At 40.8% G+C, this 22,408-nt stretch overlaps 2 protein-coding genes across 5 annotated transcripts in view; one reads left to right on the forward strand and one right to left on the reverse strand.

Moving 5' to 3' along the window:
- Window positions 1–256: 256 nt before the first annotated feature.
- On the reverse strand, window positions 257–16,212 carry POLR3F (RNA polymerase III subunit F). Of its 3 annotated transcripts, XM_074406197.1 has the most exons (10): window positions 16,129–16,212; window positions 15,141–15,258; window positions 13,424–13,491; window positions 13,074–13,094; window positions 12,877–12,944; window positions 10,599–10,711; window positions 4,658–4,801; window positions 4,331–4,438; window positions 2,807–2,998; window positions 257–1,436 (listed from the first exon to the last, which is right to left on the reverse strand). In XM_074406197.1, the coding sequence occupies exons 1-10, from the start codon at window positions 16,188–16,190 to the stop codon at window positions 1,359–1,361; spliced, it is 972 nt and encodes a 323-aa protein (XP_074262298.1). In that variant the 5' UTR covers window positions 16,191–16,212; the 3' UTR covers window positions 257–1,358. The 3 variants fall into 3 exon arrangements, with proteins under 3 accessions (XP_074262298.1, XP_003933219.1, XP_074262299.1); XM_003933170.4 differs by lacking the exon at window positions 13,074–13,094; XM_074406198.1 differs by lacking the exon at window positions 2,807–2,998.
- Window positions 16,213–16,633: 421 nt separating this feature from the next.
- The window catches only part of DZANK1 (double zinc ribbon and ankyrin repeat domains 1), an 80,350-nt gene continuing 74,575 nt past the window's right edge, over window positions 16,634–22,408 (forward strand). For both annotated transcript variants that reach the window (XM_074406195.1, XM_003933169.4), the window contains exons 1-2: window positions 16,634–16,700; window positions 18,234–18,440. In XM_074406195.1, coding sequence (XP_074262296.1) covers window positions 18,332–18,440 — 109 coding nt within the window. In that variant the 5' untranslated portion in view covers window positions 16,634–16,700; window positions 18,234–18,331. The remainder of the gene's footprint in view (window positions 16,701–18,233; window positions 18,441–22,408) is intronic.

Below are 22,408 nucleotides of genomic sequence, written 5' to 3' on the forward strand. Positions count from 1 at the left end.
CAACAATACATCAAATAACCCAGTGTTTTCCCATGTGGCTGACGATAGGAACTGAGAGTGCTACTAGAAATGAGGACAATTATAATGGCTTTCTGTGTAGACATATCATACCACGATTTTTAGAACAGAATAAGGAAGGGAAATAAATCTAAAGCAGAGTAAGAAAAGAAAACTGTTACTCCCTCTCAAAGTGTGAATGGGAGGCATGGAATAGTTTTAGTTTTAGTTAATGCTGTAACAGAATACTGTACTCTGGTGGTTTATCAACAATAGAAATTTATTTCTCACAATTTTAGAGGCTGGGAAGTCCAAGATCAAGGGGCTTACAGATTTGTTTTCTGGTGAGGACCCACTTCCTGGTTTGCAGATGGCCGTCTTCTCTCTCTCATGTTGCAGAAGGGGTGATGGAGCTCTCTGGGTCTCTTTTTATACATGCACTAATCCCATTCATGAAGGCTCTTATTCTCCTGACCTATTACTTCCCAAAGCCCTACCTCCAAATACAATCAAATTGGAAATGAGATATCAACATTAGAATTTTGGGGGCACAAAAATATTCATCTGTTGCAGACAAATAAGAATCTAGGGAAAATTCTAGCAAAAAATACATCTGAGTTACACAGTGAAACATAAGACTTTAAGAAAGAAGGAACAGTGAAAATATTCTTTAGGATGAAAATGATATTTATGTACTGAAAATATAAGCACCTGATATTTATGTACGGAAAATATAAGTAGTCATCGGGTTGGAAGTAAATATGATAGCATAAGCTAAAAGAGTATTTCTGATATAAAAGGAATTGATAATGTGTGGAAAAGGCATGTTCCACTCTCCCCTAGTCAAGTCATACGCCAAATCTGCATACACTCCTTTGCTATTCCTGCCTTTAACCACTTTTAATTTCTTTTCAATGAAACCACTGAGAAAGTAGAAAACTGAAATGGTGGTAGTGAACCAGATATTAAAAAAACTTCCAGGAACTTAATAAATAACTTTTAAAAGGACATTTTTATACTCTAGCCATTATCATAGTACCTGGTAAATATAGGCATGTTGGCATCTTTTTCCTTGACCCATCAGAAGTCTTGAAAGATGTGTCCTCTAGAGTTTCAAAGTGTTTTATTTTTTTGAAGAATGAATTTCACTACTAACCTTATTTCTTTCATATTCTACTGGCTACTTTACCAATATAAATTTAGTCTTCATAAATAAAAAAAATATGTTTTCATAGCTGCAAGTCTATATCCATTATTGTGAAGTTTGCTTTCAAGGAGATTTGATGTTCCATCATGAATTAAATTATCTGCTCTCAAAGTAACTTCATTTGCAAAATGTCAGTGAAGTTCATAGCTCTCTATTAAAATTCGAGCCACTCTGTCATGTAAATACAGTTAGATGGTGAAATTTCACCACCTTCATGGCAGTCATCAAAAACCTTTAAAAGAGAAAAAAATTATATTCAAACTAAAGTTTTAAAGTATCTAAGACCCAACCACTTATTTAAAGCAAAATTAAAAATAAAACTTTCAAATTGAAAGGGATTAGGCCTGTATTTAAGAACATACTATAATAGGGCCTGCTCTTTGTGATCATCAAGTTAGGAGAAGTTAGTAGAGAGGCCTTTTACTGTGGCATTAAGATGACCATGCTCACCTGTCCACTGGGCAAAAGGCTATCAGCAGGTAACAGAGGAATACAGGAAGGGAGATCTATACATATGAATGACTTAATTGTGATTAACCGAATGTTTTATGTTTAGCTACCTTTCTGTGAAGGGTGCAAAACAGAATTCCTAATATGTTAGCCTTTTGTCTAGAGATTGAAACCAGGGCATAGAGAGCTTAGACATATAGACATAGTCCGGTATAATGAAATAAAACATGCACAGGCTCATGACTATAAATGCCATGAGGACTGGGACAGTATCTCTTGCCCTCTATCTTGAGTGCCTAGAGCATAGAGTTGGCACTTATAAAAGCTGGGAATGAATAAAGGAGGAGTGTTGGGACATGCTGCAAGGGAAAGACATCATCTCTGGGTTTGAACCCCATTACTTGTAAGCTGTATGCTGCTAGGTCTTCCTAAACCTAAACTGCTTCACTTTTAAGGGAAAATAACACCACTAGCTTCAAGAACGTAAGGAGGACTGATGAGACCACCCATGGAAATCATCAAGGATACTCTGGCCCAAGGTAGATTCTTAGCAAATCTCATTTTCTGCCCTATTTAGGCGAAATGATTAGCCCTCATCAAAAAGTGTCCATTTCAAGGCCAAGAGCAGAAAACACAAATATCCCTAACGTGGTTATTCTAAGAAAGAATGTAAAGCAGGGGGCCAGGTGTGGTGGCTCATGTCTGTAATCCCAGCACTTTGGGAGGCCGAGGCGGGCAGATCACCTGAGGTCAGGAGTTCGAGACCAGCCTGGCCAACATGGTGAAATGCTGTCTCCACCAAAAATACAAAAGATAAGCTGGTCATAGTGGCGGGTGCCTGTAAACCCAGGTACTCAGGAGATCTGAGGTGGGAGAGTTGCTTGAACCAGGGAGGTGGAGGTTGCAGTGTGCCACTGTACTCCAGCCTGGGGGACAGAGTGAGACTCTGTCTCAAAAAAAAAAAAAAAAAAAAGGAATCATGTAAAGCAATGATTTGTTCATTAAAGGTCTGTTCAGCAAGGTTTCATGGAGGTTTGAATAGCTCTTGGTCAACCGTAAGAGTCTGAGAAAATGGGTGTGCTTGCTCTGTTTCTTAATGTGGTACTTGTACCCTGGGGCAGTCAAGTGTAAAGTAAAGCCACTTGAACTCACCGGGCAGAGTCCACAGGGTGCCCGGACCAAACCCGTGGGCGGGATGATTGGATTGACTGCCCTGTACAGTTTCATGTGTCCATCTACACTGCCAACTGTGCCTTCTTTTGCAGCAATGATTGTCATCTCCACTTTCCCATCATAAATTAGTGTATTCAGGATGGTTTCAATGTCCTCCATGGATAACTCTACCTAAAAAAGGGATACATTAGAAAGGACACAAATAGGACAGGGAGACAACCACTTGGAGGGTGTTAAAAACAGTAAAGAGTTGCCAGGTGTAGTGGCTCATGACTGTAATCCCAGCACTCTGGGAGGCAGAAGTGGGTAGATCACCTGAGGTCAGGAGTTCGAGACCAGCCTGGCCAACATGGCAAAACCCCATCTCTACCAAAAATATAAACATTAGCTGGGCATGGTGGCGGGTGCTTGTAATCCCAGCTACTTGGGAGGCTGAGGCAGAAGAATGCCTTGAACCTGGGAGGTAGAGGTTGCAGTGAGACGAGATTGTGCCATTGCACTCCAGCCTGGGCAACAAGAGCAAAACTCTTGTCTCAAATACATAAACAGTAAAGGGTGATGATTCTATTGTGAAATGTGAGAAACGTTATGCTAGGTTGGAGTAGTTAAAAGCACAAAGAGGGGGGACAATAGTCCAAGTTAGCACAAACCACTGAAATGCTAGGGACAGAACTCCAAGCTCATGCTGGGTTTGACACGTTCCAATATCTTTACTTTCTAAGTAAAATCTAGAAGTCTTATAAAAAAGTAACATTTCTTTAGCAATAATTTGGTGGAGAATTATAAAATGCTTGAGCAAAAAGGCACTTTAGATATCAAATAGTCCAAGTTCCTAGGTTTTATAAATGAGAAATCTGAGGCCCCGGAAATTAAAATGAGATGTCCAAACGGCCACTTTGATTTCTTCACTGTGAAAGCATTGGTGTCCTTTAAAAAAAAAATTCAAAGGGTACAGTGGCTCATGCCTATAATCCCAGCACTTTGGGAGACCAGTGCAGGAGGATCACCTTGAGGCCAGTAGTTCAAAACCAGCCTGGGCAACAAAATGAGACCCTATCTCAAAAAAAAAAAAAAAAAAAAAGCATCAGCGTCCTTATGTATTAAGTCTTCAAAACAATGTGCTAATACTTATTTACCTCTCTAAGTAAGAAAATGCCAAAAATGATACCTGATGTCGTCATTGACATTTTATACATACGCTGAAATGTCCCTGAGAAAGTCAAGAACTTGCCAAAACAGACTTTTGAATTTGGGTGGGAAACACGCTGCCAGGCCTTTATTTTACTGCTCTATGTCCCAAGCTCAAGAACAGTTCAGATAGTGCCCAATGGCAGTGACTGCCTTTGCCTAAGGTACAGGACAGTATTTTCCCAAAGCGGATTCTGCAGAATGTTCATAGCTGTCATCTCAGAGAAACAGTCTGGGTCAAATACACATTTGGAATACATTATAATTTGTGATGAAGAGTAAGTTTTAAAAAATAAGACGAAAGTCAGTTCTGACCTTACTAATTCCCAGTTCACAGATATATTTCCACACTTCATGTGACGAGGCAAATGAACTATTTCTTTGTATCATTGGGTTCTGTTTGCTTTCTCGTGCTGCTTCTGCCTATAAGGATTGAAATGTAAGAAATCTAAACAAGAATACTGGTATTTTCTGAATACAATTTATACTGAGTCAAATCAACAGCAGAACATATTTTGCTTAGTAAAAATTACCAATTTCAGGGTTTTAATTCCTGTAAAATATGATACATAAGATTAAAATCCTTTATGAAAAGCTTTTTAAAAGAAAGTCTGCAGTGATGTTTCCTCAATCATACCTCACCTTGGATTGTAGAAATTTAAAACACTGTTGGTTAAGCACCTCTACAAATTCAGATTCAAAATCCTGGTCACTGTACCAGGCTCCACCAGTCACAGACCGGTCTGGCTGCAGGTTATAGAGCATATACACCTTCTTTTTTGAGGCCTAGGAGAGAACATGCACAGTTCATGTGTTATAACAATTTCCAAAAATGAAAATAAAACACCTATATTGTGAAACAGTTTAAGGTTTACAGAATTATTGCAAAGACAGTACAGAGAAACGCATATACCCCATTTTTAACATCTTGTATTAGTGTGGTACACTTGTCACAATTAATGAACTAATATTGATAAATCATGACTAACTAAAGGCCATTACTAACTAAAAACAGCAAAGGGTTGCTGATTGTGGCAAATCTGAATCTTTATTCGATTTCATTAGTCTGAATGTCCTTTTTATGCGCCAGGATTCCATCCAGGACATCATAATACATTTAGGTGTCATCTCTCTCAGGCTTAGTTGTGACAATTTCTCAAACACCGTATTTCTATGACTATGGACTCATGAGTATTTATTTTATACTTTGAGTTACATTCCAATACTTCATTGTTATTCTCACGTTGGAAGCTTTAGGCATTGGAGGCTTTTCATTTGGTTCCTGTATCCCTTTGACATATTCCCCTCAGAGAGAGAGAAAGAGAGAGAGAGAGAGAGAGAGAGAGTGTGTGAGTGTGTGTGTGTGTGTGTGTGTGTGTGTGTCTGTTTTGGTACCTTTTTTTTTTTTTTTTTTTGAGACAGGGTCTTCCTCTGTTGCCCAAGCTGGAGTGCAGTGGTGCAATCGCCGCTCATTGCAACCTCTACCTCCAGGGTTCAAGCAATTCTCCTGCCTCAGCCTCCCAAGTAGCTGGGGTTCCAGGCACGTACCACCACACCCAGCTAATTTTTGTAGTTTTAGTAGAGGCCAGGTGCGGTGGCTCACATCTGTAATCTGAGCACTTTGGGAGGCTGAGGTGGGAAGATCACAAGGTTAGGAATTCGAGACTAGCCTGTCCAACATGGAGAAATCCAGTCTCTACTAAAAATACAAAATTAGCTGAATATGGTGGCATGTGCCTGTAATCCCAGCTACTCAGGAGGCTGAGGCAGGAGAATAGCTTCAAGTCAAGGGGTGGAGGTTGTGGTGAGTCAAGATCACGCCACTGCACTCCAGCCTTGGTGACAGAGCAAGACTCCATCTCAAAAAAAAAAAAAAAAAAAAAAAAACAGCTGGACATGGTGGCATGTGCCTATAGTCTCAGCTACTTGGGAGGCTATGGTGGGAGAATGGCTTGAGGCCAGGAGGTTGATCCTGAGTGAGCCGTGATCATCCCACTATACTCCAGCCTGGGTGAAAGAGCCAGACCCTGTCTCGAAAAAAAAAAAAAAAAAAATTGGCTAGACTTTGTCCCTTTTTCCTGGGAAGTAACTTCCACATCTTTGGAATTTCCCAATAGGCCTTGTTATTCATGGTGAATCCCTTAGATCACACCTGGGTTTATGCTAACAAGATGATTCCTGAAAAGACCCTATATAGTTTCAGGATAGGAGTTGTCCATGCTGACAGACCAACAACATGATTAGAGGGTTGGGGCTTTGGGCCATGTGACATCCGTCCAATCTCTTGGGAGGGGAGAGGAGCTGGAGATTGAATTCACTCACAAGACCAAAGATTCAATTAATCATGCCTGTGTAATGAAACCCTAATAAAAACTTTGGACACCAAGCTTGGGTAGGCTTCCAAATTTGGTTCTGTCATACAGAACAGTTTACCCTAAAAATATTTCTCATGATTCACTATTCAATTTTTCCTACCATCCCAGCCCTCACCCCTGATCTTTTTAGTCTGTATAGTTTTGCCTTTTCCAGTATGTCATACAGTTGGAATTATACAGTATGCAGCCTTTCTGGACTGGCTTCTTTTACTTAGCAATACGCATTTAAGATTTACTCGTATCTTTTCATGATAGCTTATTTCTTTTTATAACTGAATAATATTCTGGTTTGTTTATCCATTCACATATTGAAGGACACCTTGATTGTTTCCAGTTTTTGATTATGAATAAAGCTGCTAGCCGGGCGCGGTGGCTCAAGCCTGTAATCCCAGCACTTTGGGAGGCTGAGGCAGGTGGATCACGAGGTCAAGAGATCGAGACCATCCTGGTCAACATGGTGAAACCCCGTCTCTACTAAAAATACAAAAAACTAGCTGGGCGTGGTGGCGCGTGCCTGTAATCCCAGCTACTTAGGAGGCTGAGGCAGGAGAATTGCCTGAGCCCAGGAGGCGGAGGTTGCGGTGAGCCGAGATTGCGCCATTGCACTCCAGCCTGGGTAACAAGAGCGAAACTCTGTCTCAAAAAAAAAAAAAAAAAGAATAAAGCTGCTATAAATATTCATGTGGTTATGTGGACGTAAGTTTTCAAATCAGTTGGGTAAATACCTAAGAGCATGTGGTAAGATTCTGTTTAGTTTTGTAAAAAACTACCCAACTTTTGCTGGGCGTGGTGGCTCATGCTTGTAATCCCAGCACTTTGGGAGGCCGAGGCGGGAGGATCACGAGGTCAGGAGATGGAGACCATCCTGGCCAATATGGTGAAACCCCGTCTCTACTAAAAATACAAAAATTAGCTGGGCGTGGTGGTGCACGCTTGTAATCCCAACTACTTCGGAGGCTGAGGGAGGAGAATCACTTGAACCAGGGAGACAGAAGTTGCAGTGAGCCAAGATTTCGCCACTGTACTCCAGCCTGGGCAATGCAAGGAGACTCCGTCTCAAAAATACAAAACCAAAAATACCTACCCAACTTTTTTTACAAAGGGGCTGTACCATGTTGCATTCTTAGCAATGTATGAGTGTTCCTATTGGTCTGTATCTTGTCAGCATGTGGTATTACCAATTTTTAGATTTTAGCTATTCTAATAGGTGTGTAGTGTTATCTCACTACACAAAATTGTATTTTAATTTGCAATTCTCTAATGAAAAATAATGTAAAGCATCTTTTCATATGCTTATCTGCCATCTGTTTATCTTCTTTGGTGAGGTTCAGATCTTTTGCTCATTTTTTTTTTTTTGAGATGGAGTTTTGCTTTTGTTGACCAGGCTGGAGTGCAATGGTGTAATCTCGGCTCATTGCAACCTCTGCCTCCTGGATTCAGATGATTCTCCTGCCTCAGCTTCCCAAGTAGCTGGGATTACAGACATGTGCCACCATGCTGGGCTAGTTTTGCATTTTTAGTAGAGACAGGGTTTCACCATGTTGGTGAGGCTGGTCTTGAACTCTTGACCTCAGGTGATCCACCTGCCTCAGTGTCCCAAAGGGTTGTTTTCTTATTGTTGAATTTTAGGAGTTCTTTGCAGATTTTGGAGACAAGTCCTTTATCAAATATGTAATTTGCAAATATCTTCTATTATGTAACTTGTCTTTTCATTCTCTTAACAGTGTCTTACAAAGCAGAGGTTTTCAAAAATTTTTGATAAACTCCAACTTACCAACTTTTTTTTTCAAAGACTACTGTTGGAGTTGTAGTCCAACAATTCATTAATAAAGCCAATGTCATGTAGATTTTCTGTTTTCTTTAAAAGTTTTAAGTTTTGCACTTTACACTTAGCTCTAACTAAAATTATTTTAACTCTTAAAAAGACATGGAAGTTCACCAACGGATGAATGAACGAAAGGTTATATACATCTGTACAATGGAATTTTAATTGGCAATAAGAAGGGGCTGGGCACGATGTCTCATGCCTGTAATCCCAGCACTTTGGGAGGCCGAGGCGGGCAGATCACGAGGTCAAGAGATTGAGACCACCTTGGCCAACATGGTGAAACCCAAAGGAATGAAGTACAATATGGATAAACCTTGAAAACATCATGCTAAGTAAAAGTAGTCGTACCCAAAAGACTACATATTCTATTATTCCATTTATAGGAACTGTCCAGAATAGACAAAATCTACAAAGGCAGAAAATAAATTAGTGGTTGTTAGGGCCTGTGGAAAGAGAGGGTGGGAAACAAATACTAGTGCCCACATTTTGGAGTGATGAAAATGTTCTAAAATTAGGACAGCGGTGATGGTCGCACAACTCTTACAGTAAAAACCAGTGACTGCAAATCCAAAGATTTTACACTTTAAAAGGATGGATTCTGTAGTGTGAATGATAAATTATATTTCTGCAAAGCTGTTACGTATTTAAACGTGAAGATGTAGTAGAAAGACTGGCAAAATGAGGCTAGGTGATGGATACATGGGAATTCATTATATTATTTTTTTCTACCTTTGTATATATTTGAAATTATCCATTAAACAATGTGGAAGGGAAATGCTATTCTGAATGAGAGAAGTGGTATGGCATAAACATCATTTGATAAAGAAAATCACTAATGAGCATCAAATTCTTTTTTTTTTTTTTTTTTTTGAGACGGAGTTTCTCTCTTGTTACCCAGGCTGGAGTGCAATGGCGCGATTTCGGCTCACCGCAACCTCCGCCTCCTGGGCTCAGGCAATTCTCCTGCCTCAGCCTCCTGAGTAGCTGGGATTACAGGCACAGGCCACCATGCCCAGCTAATTTTTTGTATTTTTAGTAGAGACGGGGTTTCACCGTGTTGACCAGGATGGTCTCGATCTCTCAACCTCGTGATCCACCCGCCTCGGCCTCCCAAAGTGCTGGGATTACAGGCTTGAGCCACCGCGCCCGGCCGCGAGCATCAAATTCTTATAGCTGATGTTATAATTCTTATAATTCTTGTTTTATTCAAAAATAAAAACTTGAAGCAACATATGTAAGTGGATATTTGAGGAAAGATCTATTTAATGCCAAAGACTTAACAGCTTTGAAATGATAAAATCTGAATTATAGCTTTAGTCCTTTTTTCTTTCTTTTTAAAGACTCAGTCTTGCTCTTGTCTGCCAGGCTGGAGTGCAGTGGTGTGATCTCAGCTCACTGCACTTGCCTCTGGGGTTCAAGCGATTCTCCTGCCTCAGCCTTCCGAGTAGCTGGGATTATAGGTGCCTGCCACCACGCCTGGCTAATTTTTTTATTTTTAGTAGAGATGGGGTTTCACCATGTTGGCCAGGCTGGTCTTGAACTCCTGACCTCAGGGGATCCGCCTGCCTCAGCCTCCCAAAATGCTGGGATTATCAGGCGTGAGCCACCGTGCCCGGCCTATAGCTTTAATTCTTGTGAAATGTGTACTGAAGCAGACTTTATTCTAGGGGAATCTCAGTTCCTCTGATGTGTACATCAGTGAGGTCAGGGGCAGATGTCCCTCAGGAAACCAGCTCTGGAGCAGAGGTGGGACAGGATGAGCAGGAGGAAAAACACACGTGTACTAAAGATAAGCTCCACCAAGGCAGGGATCTTTCTATGACTTGTTCATTAATGCATCCCAAGCACTCAGTACAGTGCCTGGCACACAGCAAACAGTTTGTTGAATGAGAAAGCTAATATGTCAGGATAAAGTAAATTATCTTACACATCACAAAATCTGGGAAAAATGTTCACAGTTCCAAAGATTCTTCACTGAAGACAGTAAAATAGTTTTAGATTTTTGAGTAGGTGAGAAATCAAGAACTGTGTAGGGACAAGTCTAAGCAGTATCTCCAAACCAATTTAATCCAGTCTTAAATTTTTAAGTCTTTTTTGACCAGCTGTTCTAAATCATGACATAACTTCAAGAATAAAAACTTGAAGCTTAGCTGGGCATGGTGGTGTGTGCCTGTAATCCCAGCTACTCAGGAGGCTGAGATGGGAGAATTGCCTGAACCACCCAGAAGGCGGAGGTTGCGGTGAGCCGAGATCGCGCATTGCATTCTAGCCTGGGTAACAAGAGCGAAACTCCGTCTCAAAAAAACAAAACAAACAAAAAAAACCCCACAAAACTTGAAGCAACATATATAAGTGGATATTTGAGGAAAGGATTACTCACTGCTACAGACTTAACAGCTTTTATAAGCTTTTTACTTTCCAAATTCTTCAGAATTTTGTTGATTTCTGTTAATGGCAAGTTACTTTTATAACGGATATCTCTGCTCCATATTCCTATGAGAAAGTAAAGTAAAATAAGTTGAACTATAGTTTTCATGGATATTTCTTTTTTCTTTTCTTTTCTTTTCTTTTTTTTTAAGAGACAAGGTCTTGCTCTGTTGCCCAGACTGGAGCACAGTGGCTATTCACAGGCACAATCCCACTACTGATCAACATGGAGTTTTTTTGACCTGCTCTGTTTCCAACCTTGGCCAGTTCACCCCTCCTTAGGCAACCTGGTGGTCCCCCACTACTGGGAGGTCACCATATTGATGCCGAACTTAGTGCAGACACCCGATTGGCATAGCACACTACAGCCCAGAACTCCTGAGCTCAAGCAATCCTCCCACCTCAGCCTCCCAGTAGCTGGGACTACAGGCATGTGCCACTGTGCCCAGCAGTTTTCATGGATTTTTAATTTTATTCCTCTTAACTTCTACCTCATTCCAAAACTAGCAGTATAAAGCTAACAGTAAAAATGAAATGACTTAGAGGTAAGAACCCTGGCTAAAGTAGCAAAAATATGCTAAACGATAAATAAGTCTAATGCTTGATAAGACTTACTATAATGATTTATAATTTCTAACTAGAAATTTCTTGGAATTCCAGTGTGGCACATTTTAAAAAAAATTTATGAAAAGGGCTGGGGACAGTGGCTTAGGCCTGTAATACCAGCACTTTAAGAGGCTGAGACAGGTGGATCACCTGGGAGTTTGAGACCAGCCTGGCCAACATGATGAAACTTCATCTCTACTAAAAATACAAAAATTAGCCCAGCCTGGTGGTATGCACCTGTAGTCCCAGCTACTCGGGAGGCTGAGGCACAAGAATTGTTTGAACCCGGAAGGCAAAGGTTGCAGTGAGCTGAGATCGAGCCATCGCACTCCAGCCTGGGTAACAGAGCAAGACTCTGCCTCAAAAAAAAAGAAAAGAAAAGAAAAGAAAAGGACATTTTTGAAATGGAAGGAAAAATCATGGTTGCAACTGAATTAACTTATATCATTGCCTTCCATCATCTTCTGTACCCTAATCTGTGTTTTCTGATATTTTCATTTTAGATTGTAAATGTGAAAAACAAATTTGGGTCGAGGTCAACTACCGTCTTCAACTATGACAAAAACACTCTTTAGATGAGTGTCTGCATGCATGTAATCCATTATTTATACAACATTATATTTGTGAGATGGAAGAGGAAGTCTAGGGTTCTTATGGCTGCTAAAAGCCCTGTATGAGAAGCAATTATTTCTTTTTGAAATAAGTGTTTTTTTTTTGTTTTTTTTTTTTTTTTGGATAGAGACAGGGTTTCACCGTGTTACACAGGCTCATCTCAAACTACTGAGCTCAGGCAATCTGCCTGCCTCAGCCTCCCAAAGTGCTAGGATTACAGGCATGAGTTACTGTGCCTGGTCCAGAAATAAGTGTTATATACGGAAACGGAATGTATGTAAATATTTTGCTTTATTTTCTTCCCTGTGTAGTGGCCTAATAAGATAGGAAGATTAAAAAAATATGCAGAATGGCTTTCTCATAGGACTATTTTAAAAAATGTTAAAACATTTACATTTTAATAAATATAAGAATTAGTTCTATAACTTCCGATTATATCACAATTTTTCAAGCTAATATCAATGAATCAAATAGATCCTAAATTATCATAATTTAGGATTGCAATCTAGATACAGTCCTTCAAGTGGGTAGAAGGGGAACTGTAGCTGCTGAGGGACATCTGTTAAGATACTGCTATACCACACCAGCTTTCCTTTTGGTCCTTGTAAAAACGAGAGGTGTCAGCATCCACAGTTTATAGATAAGATGAAGAAACTGAAGCTCGCAAAGTTTAAGTAACTTGTCCATGGTCATACAGCTACAATATAAGGATTTCTTTTTAAAAAACTTAAGTTTTATTTATTTTGAATAGATAAAACATTCATGTGACTCAGAATTCAGAAGTCTTTTTCCATCTGTGGCCACACCCCTCTAGTTCTTGTCTCTTTCAAGGCAACAGTGGCCTTACTCTTGGGTGTCCTTCAAGCACATGCATGTTATATTTGTATGTTCTATTCCCTTCCTCAACATAACTCTGTTCACCGAGCTCTACCCTGGGAAGCTGAGATCTGGGTCCCTATATCTAGTTCCAAAAACAATGTTTCTTTTTTCTGCCTCATCCTTCACATGCTTACCTTTATTTCCTGCATCCTCTATGATTTGATATACTAGTTTTTCTTGATTGTCTGATCCCTTCATTTTACTGCAGGGGAATAAAGTAAAATTAATAAAGTACAGACTATAGGATGATCTAATAATCTACATCACTACTTAAACAAAATTAGCAGACAGGGTCACCACAGTGACATATTTACCAAAAGAAGAGGCTTACCTTAAAAAGAATGAGACAGAGCTGTGTGTACCAACATGTAAAGACGTCCAAGATACAGTAAGTGAAAAAAACAAGTTGCAAAACAGAATGGATAGCATGATTCCATTTTTATTTAAAAAAAGAAAGAAAGATTATATATAAATATATAATCATCTATGTGTATTTTATTATAGTTAGAATAAAGGCTATATACTAAATTATTAAAAGCAGTTACCTCTGGGAAATGAAATATATCACAGGTGGCATACACAGGACAGGTTTATGTAATTTTGTATTAGCTTTCTTCTCAAAACATACATTACTTTTGCAATAATAAAAATTTTCTTAAAATTAGAAAAACATGTACTTACCCAGCATTCTGAGAGTCCTTTATTCTATATAAAAGGCCTGTATTGCTCCTTAAGAGATCCAACTGACCCTAGTTTTTAAGACAGTAGAAAACAGGAGTCAATTATTTTGGAGATATGTTAAATCAAATGACAAATGTTGATGCATTCTTTAACATTCTTAATTTTTTAAAATCTGCTCTTTAACCTCAAAATTTTTCAAAATATTAATACTAACAATTTTTTGTATGCTAGATCTTGGCTGTAGATGTTTGTTTATGTATCATCAACCATGGCTACCTCTTGATAAAATGATAGTAGTTGTGACAGAAACCATATGGCTCACAAAGCCTGAAACATATACTCTCTGGTACTTTGTAGAAAAAGTTTGGCAACCCTTGAGCTAGAAAACTGATGGGAAAGGTTTAAGAAAAGATTCACCTGACCCCAAATCTCCACATCCAGAGCCCTTGGAAATCCAAGAAGCCTAGTAGACTTAAAAAACAAATCAGTCTTTCTGAGGAGAAATTCATGTACTAAAAAGAAAAAACAAAAACAAAAAACCACACAAAAAACCAAATGAGTCATTCAGATGAGGCCTTGGCATGTAACTCTTTAACCTAATTGCTACGAAGCCAAACTGAAATGCTCTCAGGAAAAGGAGGCTTTGATGATGAAGTAAGGAGAGATTTAGGGCATGGGGCCCCACTAGGTGGGTTTTTAGACAGTCTTGTTTGTTTGTTTCTGGACAGTTGGAGAATGGCTTTACTGATAAATTCCACTGTGACGCCACTGGGGGCTAAGGCTGCACTTCCTCCCCAAGGCCCAGCATTCTTCATTCAACTGGACTCATTCTTGCTTGCTGAAATGCTTAGAATGACAATGTGGAGAATGAAACCCTGATGACTTGGCTCTGCGACAATTCAGAAAAATCGGGGGCAGTTGTGGGTGGAGGGGATGGTGTATTTCATAGGAAATGGCCCAACACTAGCAGTGGGAAGCAAACAGAAGGTGAGAACAGACTACGCCTATGTACAGCATTGGCAATTAATAAATACAACAGTTATATTTACTTCATTTGTCTTATAATGCATAATTATTTCTTCTTTTTTCAATTCAGGCAGCTTGAGCTGTTTCCTGGCTTAGAGTCTTATCAATCAAACCTAACACAGTTTCTCGTTTTATGACTGCTGTATTAGGGTTCTCCAGAGAAACAGAAGCAATAGGATACATCTCTCTCTTGAAAGATTCAGTATAAGGTATTTGCTCTGTGATTATGGAGGCTGAGGAATCCCATGATTTGCCCTTTGCAAACTGGAGACCTAGGAAAGCTGGTGTTGGAGATCAAAGGCCTGAGAGCAGAGAGCTGATGGTGTAGATGCCAGTCCGAGTCTGAAGGTCTGAGAACCAGGAGTGCTGAGGGCATGAGATCCACAGCCCAGCTCAAGATAGAATTCAAAGAGTAAATTCAATCTTCCTCTGCCACTTTGTTCTATTTAGGCCCTGAATGGATTGGATGATGCTCGTCCACCATGGACCCACATCTACAGTTCACCAATTCAAAATGCTAATCTCTTCCATAAACACCCTCACAGACACTCCAATAAAAATGTTTAACTAGATATCTAGGAATCCAGTAGCTTAGCCAAGTTGACATGAAATTAACCATCACAACTACATAATAAAAACCAATGATAATCAGCATATCAGTAATTATGAAAATTACTTAGATTCACCTTACCATAGACAACAACCTATTGATGGCTACTGCCCGCTGCTGGGCTTCTATATGAGGCATTTCATTCTGAATTACTTGGTCTGTGATTCCATGAGGGAACTGGTGACATAATTCTATAATCCTAGAAACAAAGGTATTCATGTTACTCTTCGGAGTTACCTGCTTCAAGAGGCAGTGGGGGTAAAAATACAAGCAGAATAGTTTGAAATTGTGCCTTTTCCACAACTGGCAGACAATCTGGGTTTCTGTGATGGTTTTGGATTAAAGCATGTTAGAAATGGAAGATTATTTCTAAATACATGTTTACAGTATTACTGTTATTTAAGAAGAATATTTCTTTTCCTCACTAATATGAACTTTAAATCAGAGCAAAAATCTAATGAAATCACAGGAAAAATATTAAAGCGGAGATTTCAATTTTCTCATATAATAAGCATGACAAAGTTAAGCCATAAACCCGCAAGCAGGAAGCAAATGCAGATGTTTCTGGTGGGGAGCCAAAATTTGTTATGACAATCCACCATACTGGGGGCCTGTTTTTGGAATCATACCTACCAAACAAAAATAAGTCAACGTCTTCACTTAGTCAACAGGATCAACAAATGTATTACTCTTAACAGTTTGAGAAAGTTGGGTCTTTCTCAAACTGCGTGAGAATCTAAGAGTGGCAGTGCCTCGGTAAAGAATATAAAAGTGGCAGAGGCTTTGGGTGCCCTAAAAGTCTTGAGTTCAATACTGCACTGAAAACACCTGGCTTAATGTTGCTTCGTAATCACCAACTGCGTCCTAACTCTGAATAAACGTTTTGTCATAGACGTTCCCTTACTGACAAGAGCGATCCTGGATCAGAACATGCATTTTAAAGTGTTCTACGGGGAAGGAAAGCCCAGAGTCTCCGCTCAAAGCACTGATCACGTCAAAGTTGGAAGGAAGCGCATCATCACAACTTCCCAAAAAGCCAGAGTCCCAAGCCGGAGTCTCCCTGGTTTACCTGTTTTCTATTTCGACCGGATCGGCGTCGGGCGGCTGCACCTTCACCTTCACCTCCGCCATGAGGGCGCAGTTCCTGACGCCTGCGGGGAAAGACGCACTCAGCTGCCCGCTAGCAAGCCGGGGAACCCGGGGACCAGTAAAGGAAAGCGCTCGGCCGAGGGCGAGGGGCCTTCTTCCTCGTGTCGCAGCCGGTCCTTCCTTGCCTTGCGGTGGGAGGTGGCCAAGCCGCGCCTGCGCCTTCCTATTTATAGGCGCCTCGACAGCTTCTTATTCTTGTTTTCCAGAACGTCAATGCCCATCGGACGCACAAGTCTGGTTCCTTCATTCTGGGTTGGGAAGCCAACTTTTAGCACTTTGCAACTCTGTGAAGGAATATTGTCAGATGCCTATTGGAAAGCCCTGGGAAAGGAGCTCCAGGCGGGTACCAGTCTCCCGGCGGCGAGGCAGGGGCGGGGCTAGTTGCTAAGAAGCGGCGTTTCCGCTAATCATCTGCCCTGCTCCCAGTGGGCGGGGCGCGGCTCGCAGCGTCTGTGGTTACCCGGGTGGCGGCTAAGGAGGAGGCAAAAAGCGGTGAGAGGCCGGCGATCGGGTTGAGGGCGGTAGAGACGCATTAGGGGGTCTCGATCGGTTAGAGGAAGAGGAGGGCGGTTAGAGGAGAAGAGCTTCCCTTACTCCAGCAGAAAGGATGTAGGTGTCCTTGGCAGCCCGTGATGGGCGGGGACGAACAAACGGGGTTCCAGATCCGGGTTGCGAGGCGGGGCAGTCCAAGTTGGGAGAACTGAGGGGTCTGGGAATCCTGTTGACCGCACGCTGCCATTGGGCCTGACGGACCCGCCCTTTTCTTGATTCCCTTTGCATGGGGGCCCTGGCCACCCCAGCTTCCTAAGGGCAGCTGCTATTTGACGCTCGCGAATTACTCTCTTTCCTACACATTTTTATTTAGAATTAATTTTCCAACTACTTTTATTTTATCTGCCTTTCACTTGAATGGAAATGCGACTACGGGCAAGTCTCAAGCCAGCCACACTCCTGTAGAAGCTGATGCGGTGCTGTCAGTATCTGTAGTTTATATTCTTGGCCCTCGATCCGAAACTATCCAACAAGGCATTAAGTTCATCCCTTAAATTTACTTACCCCACTTTCGAGAATACAGTCTGTACAAAGCTCAAACTGCAGAGATGTTCAGATCAGCATTATTATAACTGCAACAGGCAAAACTAAAAAGAAACTAGAAATAGCCTAAATGCTCAGCCACAAACGAGTAAATAAATACATGGAAAACTGTAAAGAATACAGGGAGAATGCAAGAAGTAGACTATAAAAATGGAATGAATATGTATATTATAAGTGAGTAAAATCTATGGATTCTTAATAAAATTTGAAAAGGCAATACAGAGATGTAAATGGTTGCCGTGTTAAGTGAGCATTTTTCCCCCTGAAAGCTTCTGTGCATTAAACATATGACAGCCTTCCTCCCTACCCTCATCTCCAGAAAGACCAGTAAGGCTTTCATACTGATAATTAATTATAAATACCAGGATTTATAAATACAGTAGATGGAAAAGGAGGCTTGTGTTTGTTGGTCACTGTTTATCTTCTTGCAAACTTCCTTTCCACTGAGTAGTAGTACTCTGCAGTCCTTCTAAAGTGTCTTTGCAGCTTTCAAATTCTAGAACTGCTATGGTGACAATGGCAAGGCTGTGAGCCTGGAGCTTTCCCAAAAAAGTTAGTTCTAACTAACATTTTGTGGTACACACAGGGTTACTTCTGTTCCCCTTGTATGATGATTTGCCCTGAAACCAAGAGAACTGACACACACCAGAGGCAGGAAAAGGCGATAATGATTTAAAGGGAACTCAAGTCAGAGAATTAGTGATAGAGAGACCTCTTTTGCCTTACTCATTTAATTTGCTCTTTTAAAGTAACTTCTTTCCCCCATCTCATTCATTTACACTCCTTTCTCAGAAATGAGGTATTTAGATAATTGAAATCCCACACAAGACCTCAACAGCAAATACAGCTGAAATGTAATAATTATTTCCATTAAAGAGGGAATACTATTTATAGTACCATATTAACAGTATTCTTTTTCATTTTTACTAGTTTTGCTGCATTTAAATTAAGTGCTGCTCTTCGGCTTGTGTGTACAGCTGCAAGTGCACATTCAAGTTTTTTAAAAAATATATATATAAGGAGAGAAAATGACTGCTGGTTCAGTGTGTGTCCCTCAGATCATACCGCTACGAGTGCCTCAGCCTGGAAAAGCTAACCATGAAATTGATAACAATACGCTTTTGGAAATGAAATCGGGTAAGGATCGCATATATTTGAAATTGTTTAAAATAACATTGTTATATTTCTTGTGTTTATCTGGTTCCTGATTTATCTCTTTGCATGCTTTCTCACTCTTTGCTCTGCTCTTTGGGAAATTTGTGAAACTTCTAAAATTTGAAACAGTACTGTCCATTGATGGTTTACAGACTGGTATACATTTAGATGAAAATGGTTTGCTTTGGCCACCCTTTATTTGTATAATTTCAGCAATATCTTGACTTACCTTAGCCAAGGTAAGATGTCCTGGTGCTGGCTGGGTGTGGTGGTTCATACCTATAATCCCAGCACTTTGGCAGCAAGGCAGGCAGATAACTTGAGGTCAGGAGTTTAAGACCAGCTGGCCAACATGGCAACACTCCGACTCTACTAAAAATACAAAAAATGGCCAGATGTAGTGGTGGGCACCTGTAATCCCAGCAACTCAGATGGCTGAGGCAGGAGAACTGCGTGAACTCAGGCAACACAGGTTGCAGTGAGCCAAGATTGTACCAGTGCACTCCAGCCTGGGCAACAGAGCGAGACTCCATCTGAAAAAAAAATGTCCTGGTACTTCCCCAAACTTTTTCAGTATGCTCATTATTTAGCTGGTATAATAAATTTGACCTACAGGCTTTCTAGTCAGATAAATTGGAGACTTAATCTCTGCCTTGGCAACTTCTAGTGACCCCGGGTATGTTACTTAGCCTTTTTGAGCCTCAGTTTCCTCACTGTAAGGCAGGGATAATAATGTCTACTTTTTAGAGCCATTGTGAGGATTAAATAGGTTCGTGTATGTATGAGGTGCACAGGATTTGGCATGTAGTAAAGCTAAAATAAATCTCAACTGTAATTACAGAAATAAAGCAATGTGGGCTGGCCATGGTGGCTCACACCTGTAGTCCCAGCACTTTGGGAGGCCAAATCGGGTGGATCACCTGAGGTCAGGAGTTTGAGAGCAGCCTGACCAAAATGGTGAAACCCTGCCTCTACTAAAAATACAAAATTAGCGAGGCACGGTGGCCAATGCCTGTAATCCCAGCTACTCAGGAGGCTGAGGCAGGAGAATTGCCTGAACCCAGGAGGCGGAGGTTGCGGTGAGCCGAGATCGCGCCATTGCACTCCAGCCTGGGTAACAAGAGCGAAACGCCCTCTCAAAAAAAAAAAAAAAAAAAAAAAAAAAAAAAAGCAGTGAATGTATATCCTGCTAATATTTATTCTTTCTTTTTTTTTCTTTTTTCTGAGACGGAGTTTCACTCTTGTTACCCAGGCTGGAGTGCAATGGCGCGATCTCGGCTCATCGCAACCTCCGCCTCCTGGGTTCAGGCAATTCTCCTGCCTCAGCCTCCTGAGTAGCTGGGATTATAGGCACGCACCACCATGCCCAGCTAATGTTTTGTATTTTTAGTAGAGACGAGGTTTCACCATTTTGGTCAGGCTGCTCTCGAACTCCTGACCTCAGGTGATCCACCCGATTTGGCCTCCCAAAGTGCTGGGATTACAGGTGTGAGCCACTGCACCTGGCCTTTTTTTTCTTTTAAAGATGGGGTTTCACCATTATGGCCAGGCTGGTCTTGAACTCCTGGCCTCAGGTGATCCACCCACCTCAGCCTCCCAAAGTGCTGGGATTACAGGTGTGAGCGACTGCGCCTGGCCCTTTTTTTTTTTTTTTTTTTTTTTGAGATGGAGTCTTGCTGTTGTTGGCCCAGGCCGGAGTACAATGGCACAATCTTGGCTCATTGCAACCTCTGCCTCCCAGGTGCCAGCAATTCTCCTGCCTCAAGTTCCCCAGTAGCAGAGATTACAGGCACCTACCACCTTGCCCAGCTGATTTTTGTATTTTTAATTGAGACTGGGTGTCACCACATTGGCCAGGCGGGAACTACTGGAACTACTGACCTCAGGTGATCCACCCACCTTGGCCTCCCAGAGTGCTGGGATTACAGGTGAAAACCATCACACCTGGCCCAAATTCTTAAATATGTGTGTCTATGTACACATACACATATATACATATACATATACACATATAAATTAACATAAGGAAGAAAAGTTTTATAGGTAAAACATAGGAACAAATATTTGTATAAAAAGGACTTTGAAATTTCAATTATGTATTTGTTTTCATTTTTGTCTTTTTTTAAACCAATTATTAGATGTTAATAACTGAAATGTACACAAGCTTTCTGCATCTATGGTATGCCTCTGTGCTGCTTTGACCAAGAGTACCAGCTAAGAATACGTATTATTATCTGTGTTCTCCTTTAGCTTAAAAGCTGATACGATTTTTTAAATTGTCAAACCGAATTAAACATTTTTTTTTTTTGAAACGGAGTTTCGCTCTTGTTACCCAGGCTGGAGTGCAACGGCGCGATCTCGGCTCACCGCAACCTCCGCCTCCTGGGTTCAGGCAATTCTCCTGCCTCAGCCTCCTGAGTAGCTGGGATTACAGGCACGAGCCACCATACTCAGCTAATTTTTTGTATTTTTAGTTGAGACGGGGTTTCACCATGTTGACCATGATGGTCTTGATCTCTCGACCTCGTGATCCACCCGCCTCGGCCTCCCAAAGTGCTGGGATTACAGGCTTGAGCCACCGCGCCCGGCCAAATTAAATATTTTAATATATGTGCTCATAATTCTTAGGAAAACTAAAAAAAAAAAAAAAAAGGATAACACACTATATGAGGAAGATTGTGGTCAAATAGGTGCTTTCATGCATTACTGGTGTCAGTGAAAATTGTTTAACCATACAGAGGGCAGTTTGGAAATATATATATATGTATGTATATTTTTGAGATGGAGTCTTGCTATGTTGCCAGGCTGGAGTGCAGTGGCACAATCTCAGCACATTGTAACCTCCACCTCCCAGGTTCAAGTGATTCTCCTGCCTCAGCCTCCTGAATAGCTGGGATTACAGGATGTGCCACTGCACCCAACCAATTTGGAAATATTAATCAAGATTACAAATGCTGGCCAGGCACGGCTCGTCAGTCACACCTGTAATCCCAGCACTTTGGGAGGCCGAGGAGGGCAGGTCACCTGAGGGTAGGAGTTTGAGACTACCCTGGTCAACATGGCAAAACCCCATCTCTACTAAAAATACAAAAATTAGCTGGGTGTGGTGGTGGATACCGATAATCCCAGCTACTCAGGAGGCTGAGGCCAGAGAATTGCTTGAACTCTGGAGGTAGAGGTTGTAGTGAGCTGAGATTGTGCCAAAGCACTCCAGCCTGGGCAACAAGAGCAATACTCACTCTCAACAAAAATAAATACATAAATAAGAAAGAGATTACAAATGCATATATCTTTGACTCAGCAGTACTAGTTCTACATATTTGTCTTGCCCATATATTTACAGAAGTAATTGTCTACAAAATTATTTATTACAGTGCTTATAACTGCAGAGGAAACAAAGAAAAGGAAAAAAGAAGACAGCTTTAAGATCTGTCTGTAAGGAATTGGTTAAATTATTGTTCATCTATATAAGAGAATGTGATGCAGCTATAACAAAGAATGAGGAAGCTCTTTTTTTAAAAAAAATATAATTGAAATTTATTTCCTAGGAAGCTCTGTATGTACCAATAGAAGACATAGTATTAAATGAAAAATGAAATGTGTGGAACAGGTTATAGTTGCCATCATTTGTGTCAAAAGAGAGGGGGAAATAATGATATGTACATAAATGCTTGTATGGATATAAAATATTTCTTGAAAGTTACTGAAGATGCCATTGATAGCCTGTGGAAAGCTGGTGTCAAGAGTCAGAGGAGACGCCTTTTGACCTTTTGAGTCTTGAATCATGTTTCTATCAGCACCCTGTTGGAGAGGCAAAAAGGCATAGTGGTTCAAGAGCATGGGCTATGGATCCAACCTAGCATAAGTCAAACCGCGACTCCTCTATTATTTAACAATCTCTCTAGGACTCATCTACAAAATGAGTTATCTCATCTACAAAATGAGTATAA

Source organism: Saimiri boliviensis, chromosome 9 (assembly GCF_048565385.1).
Source record: "Saimiri boliviensis isolate mSaiBol1 chromosome 9, mSaiBol1.pri, whole genome shotgun sequence".
In the NCBI taxonomy this organism is placed as follows: Eukaryota; Metazoa; Chordata; class Mammalia; order Primates; family Cebidae; genus Saimiri; species Saimiri boliviensis.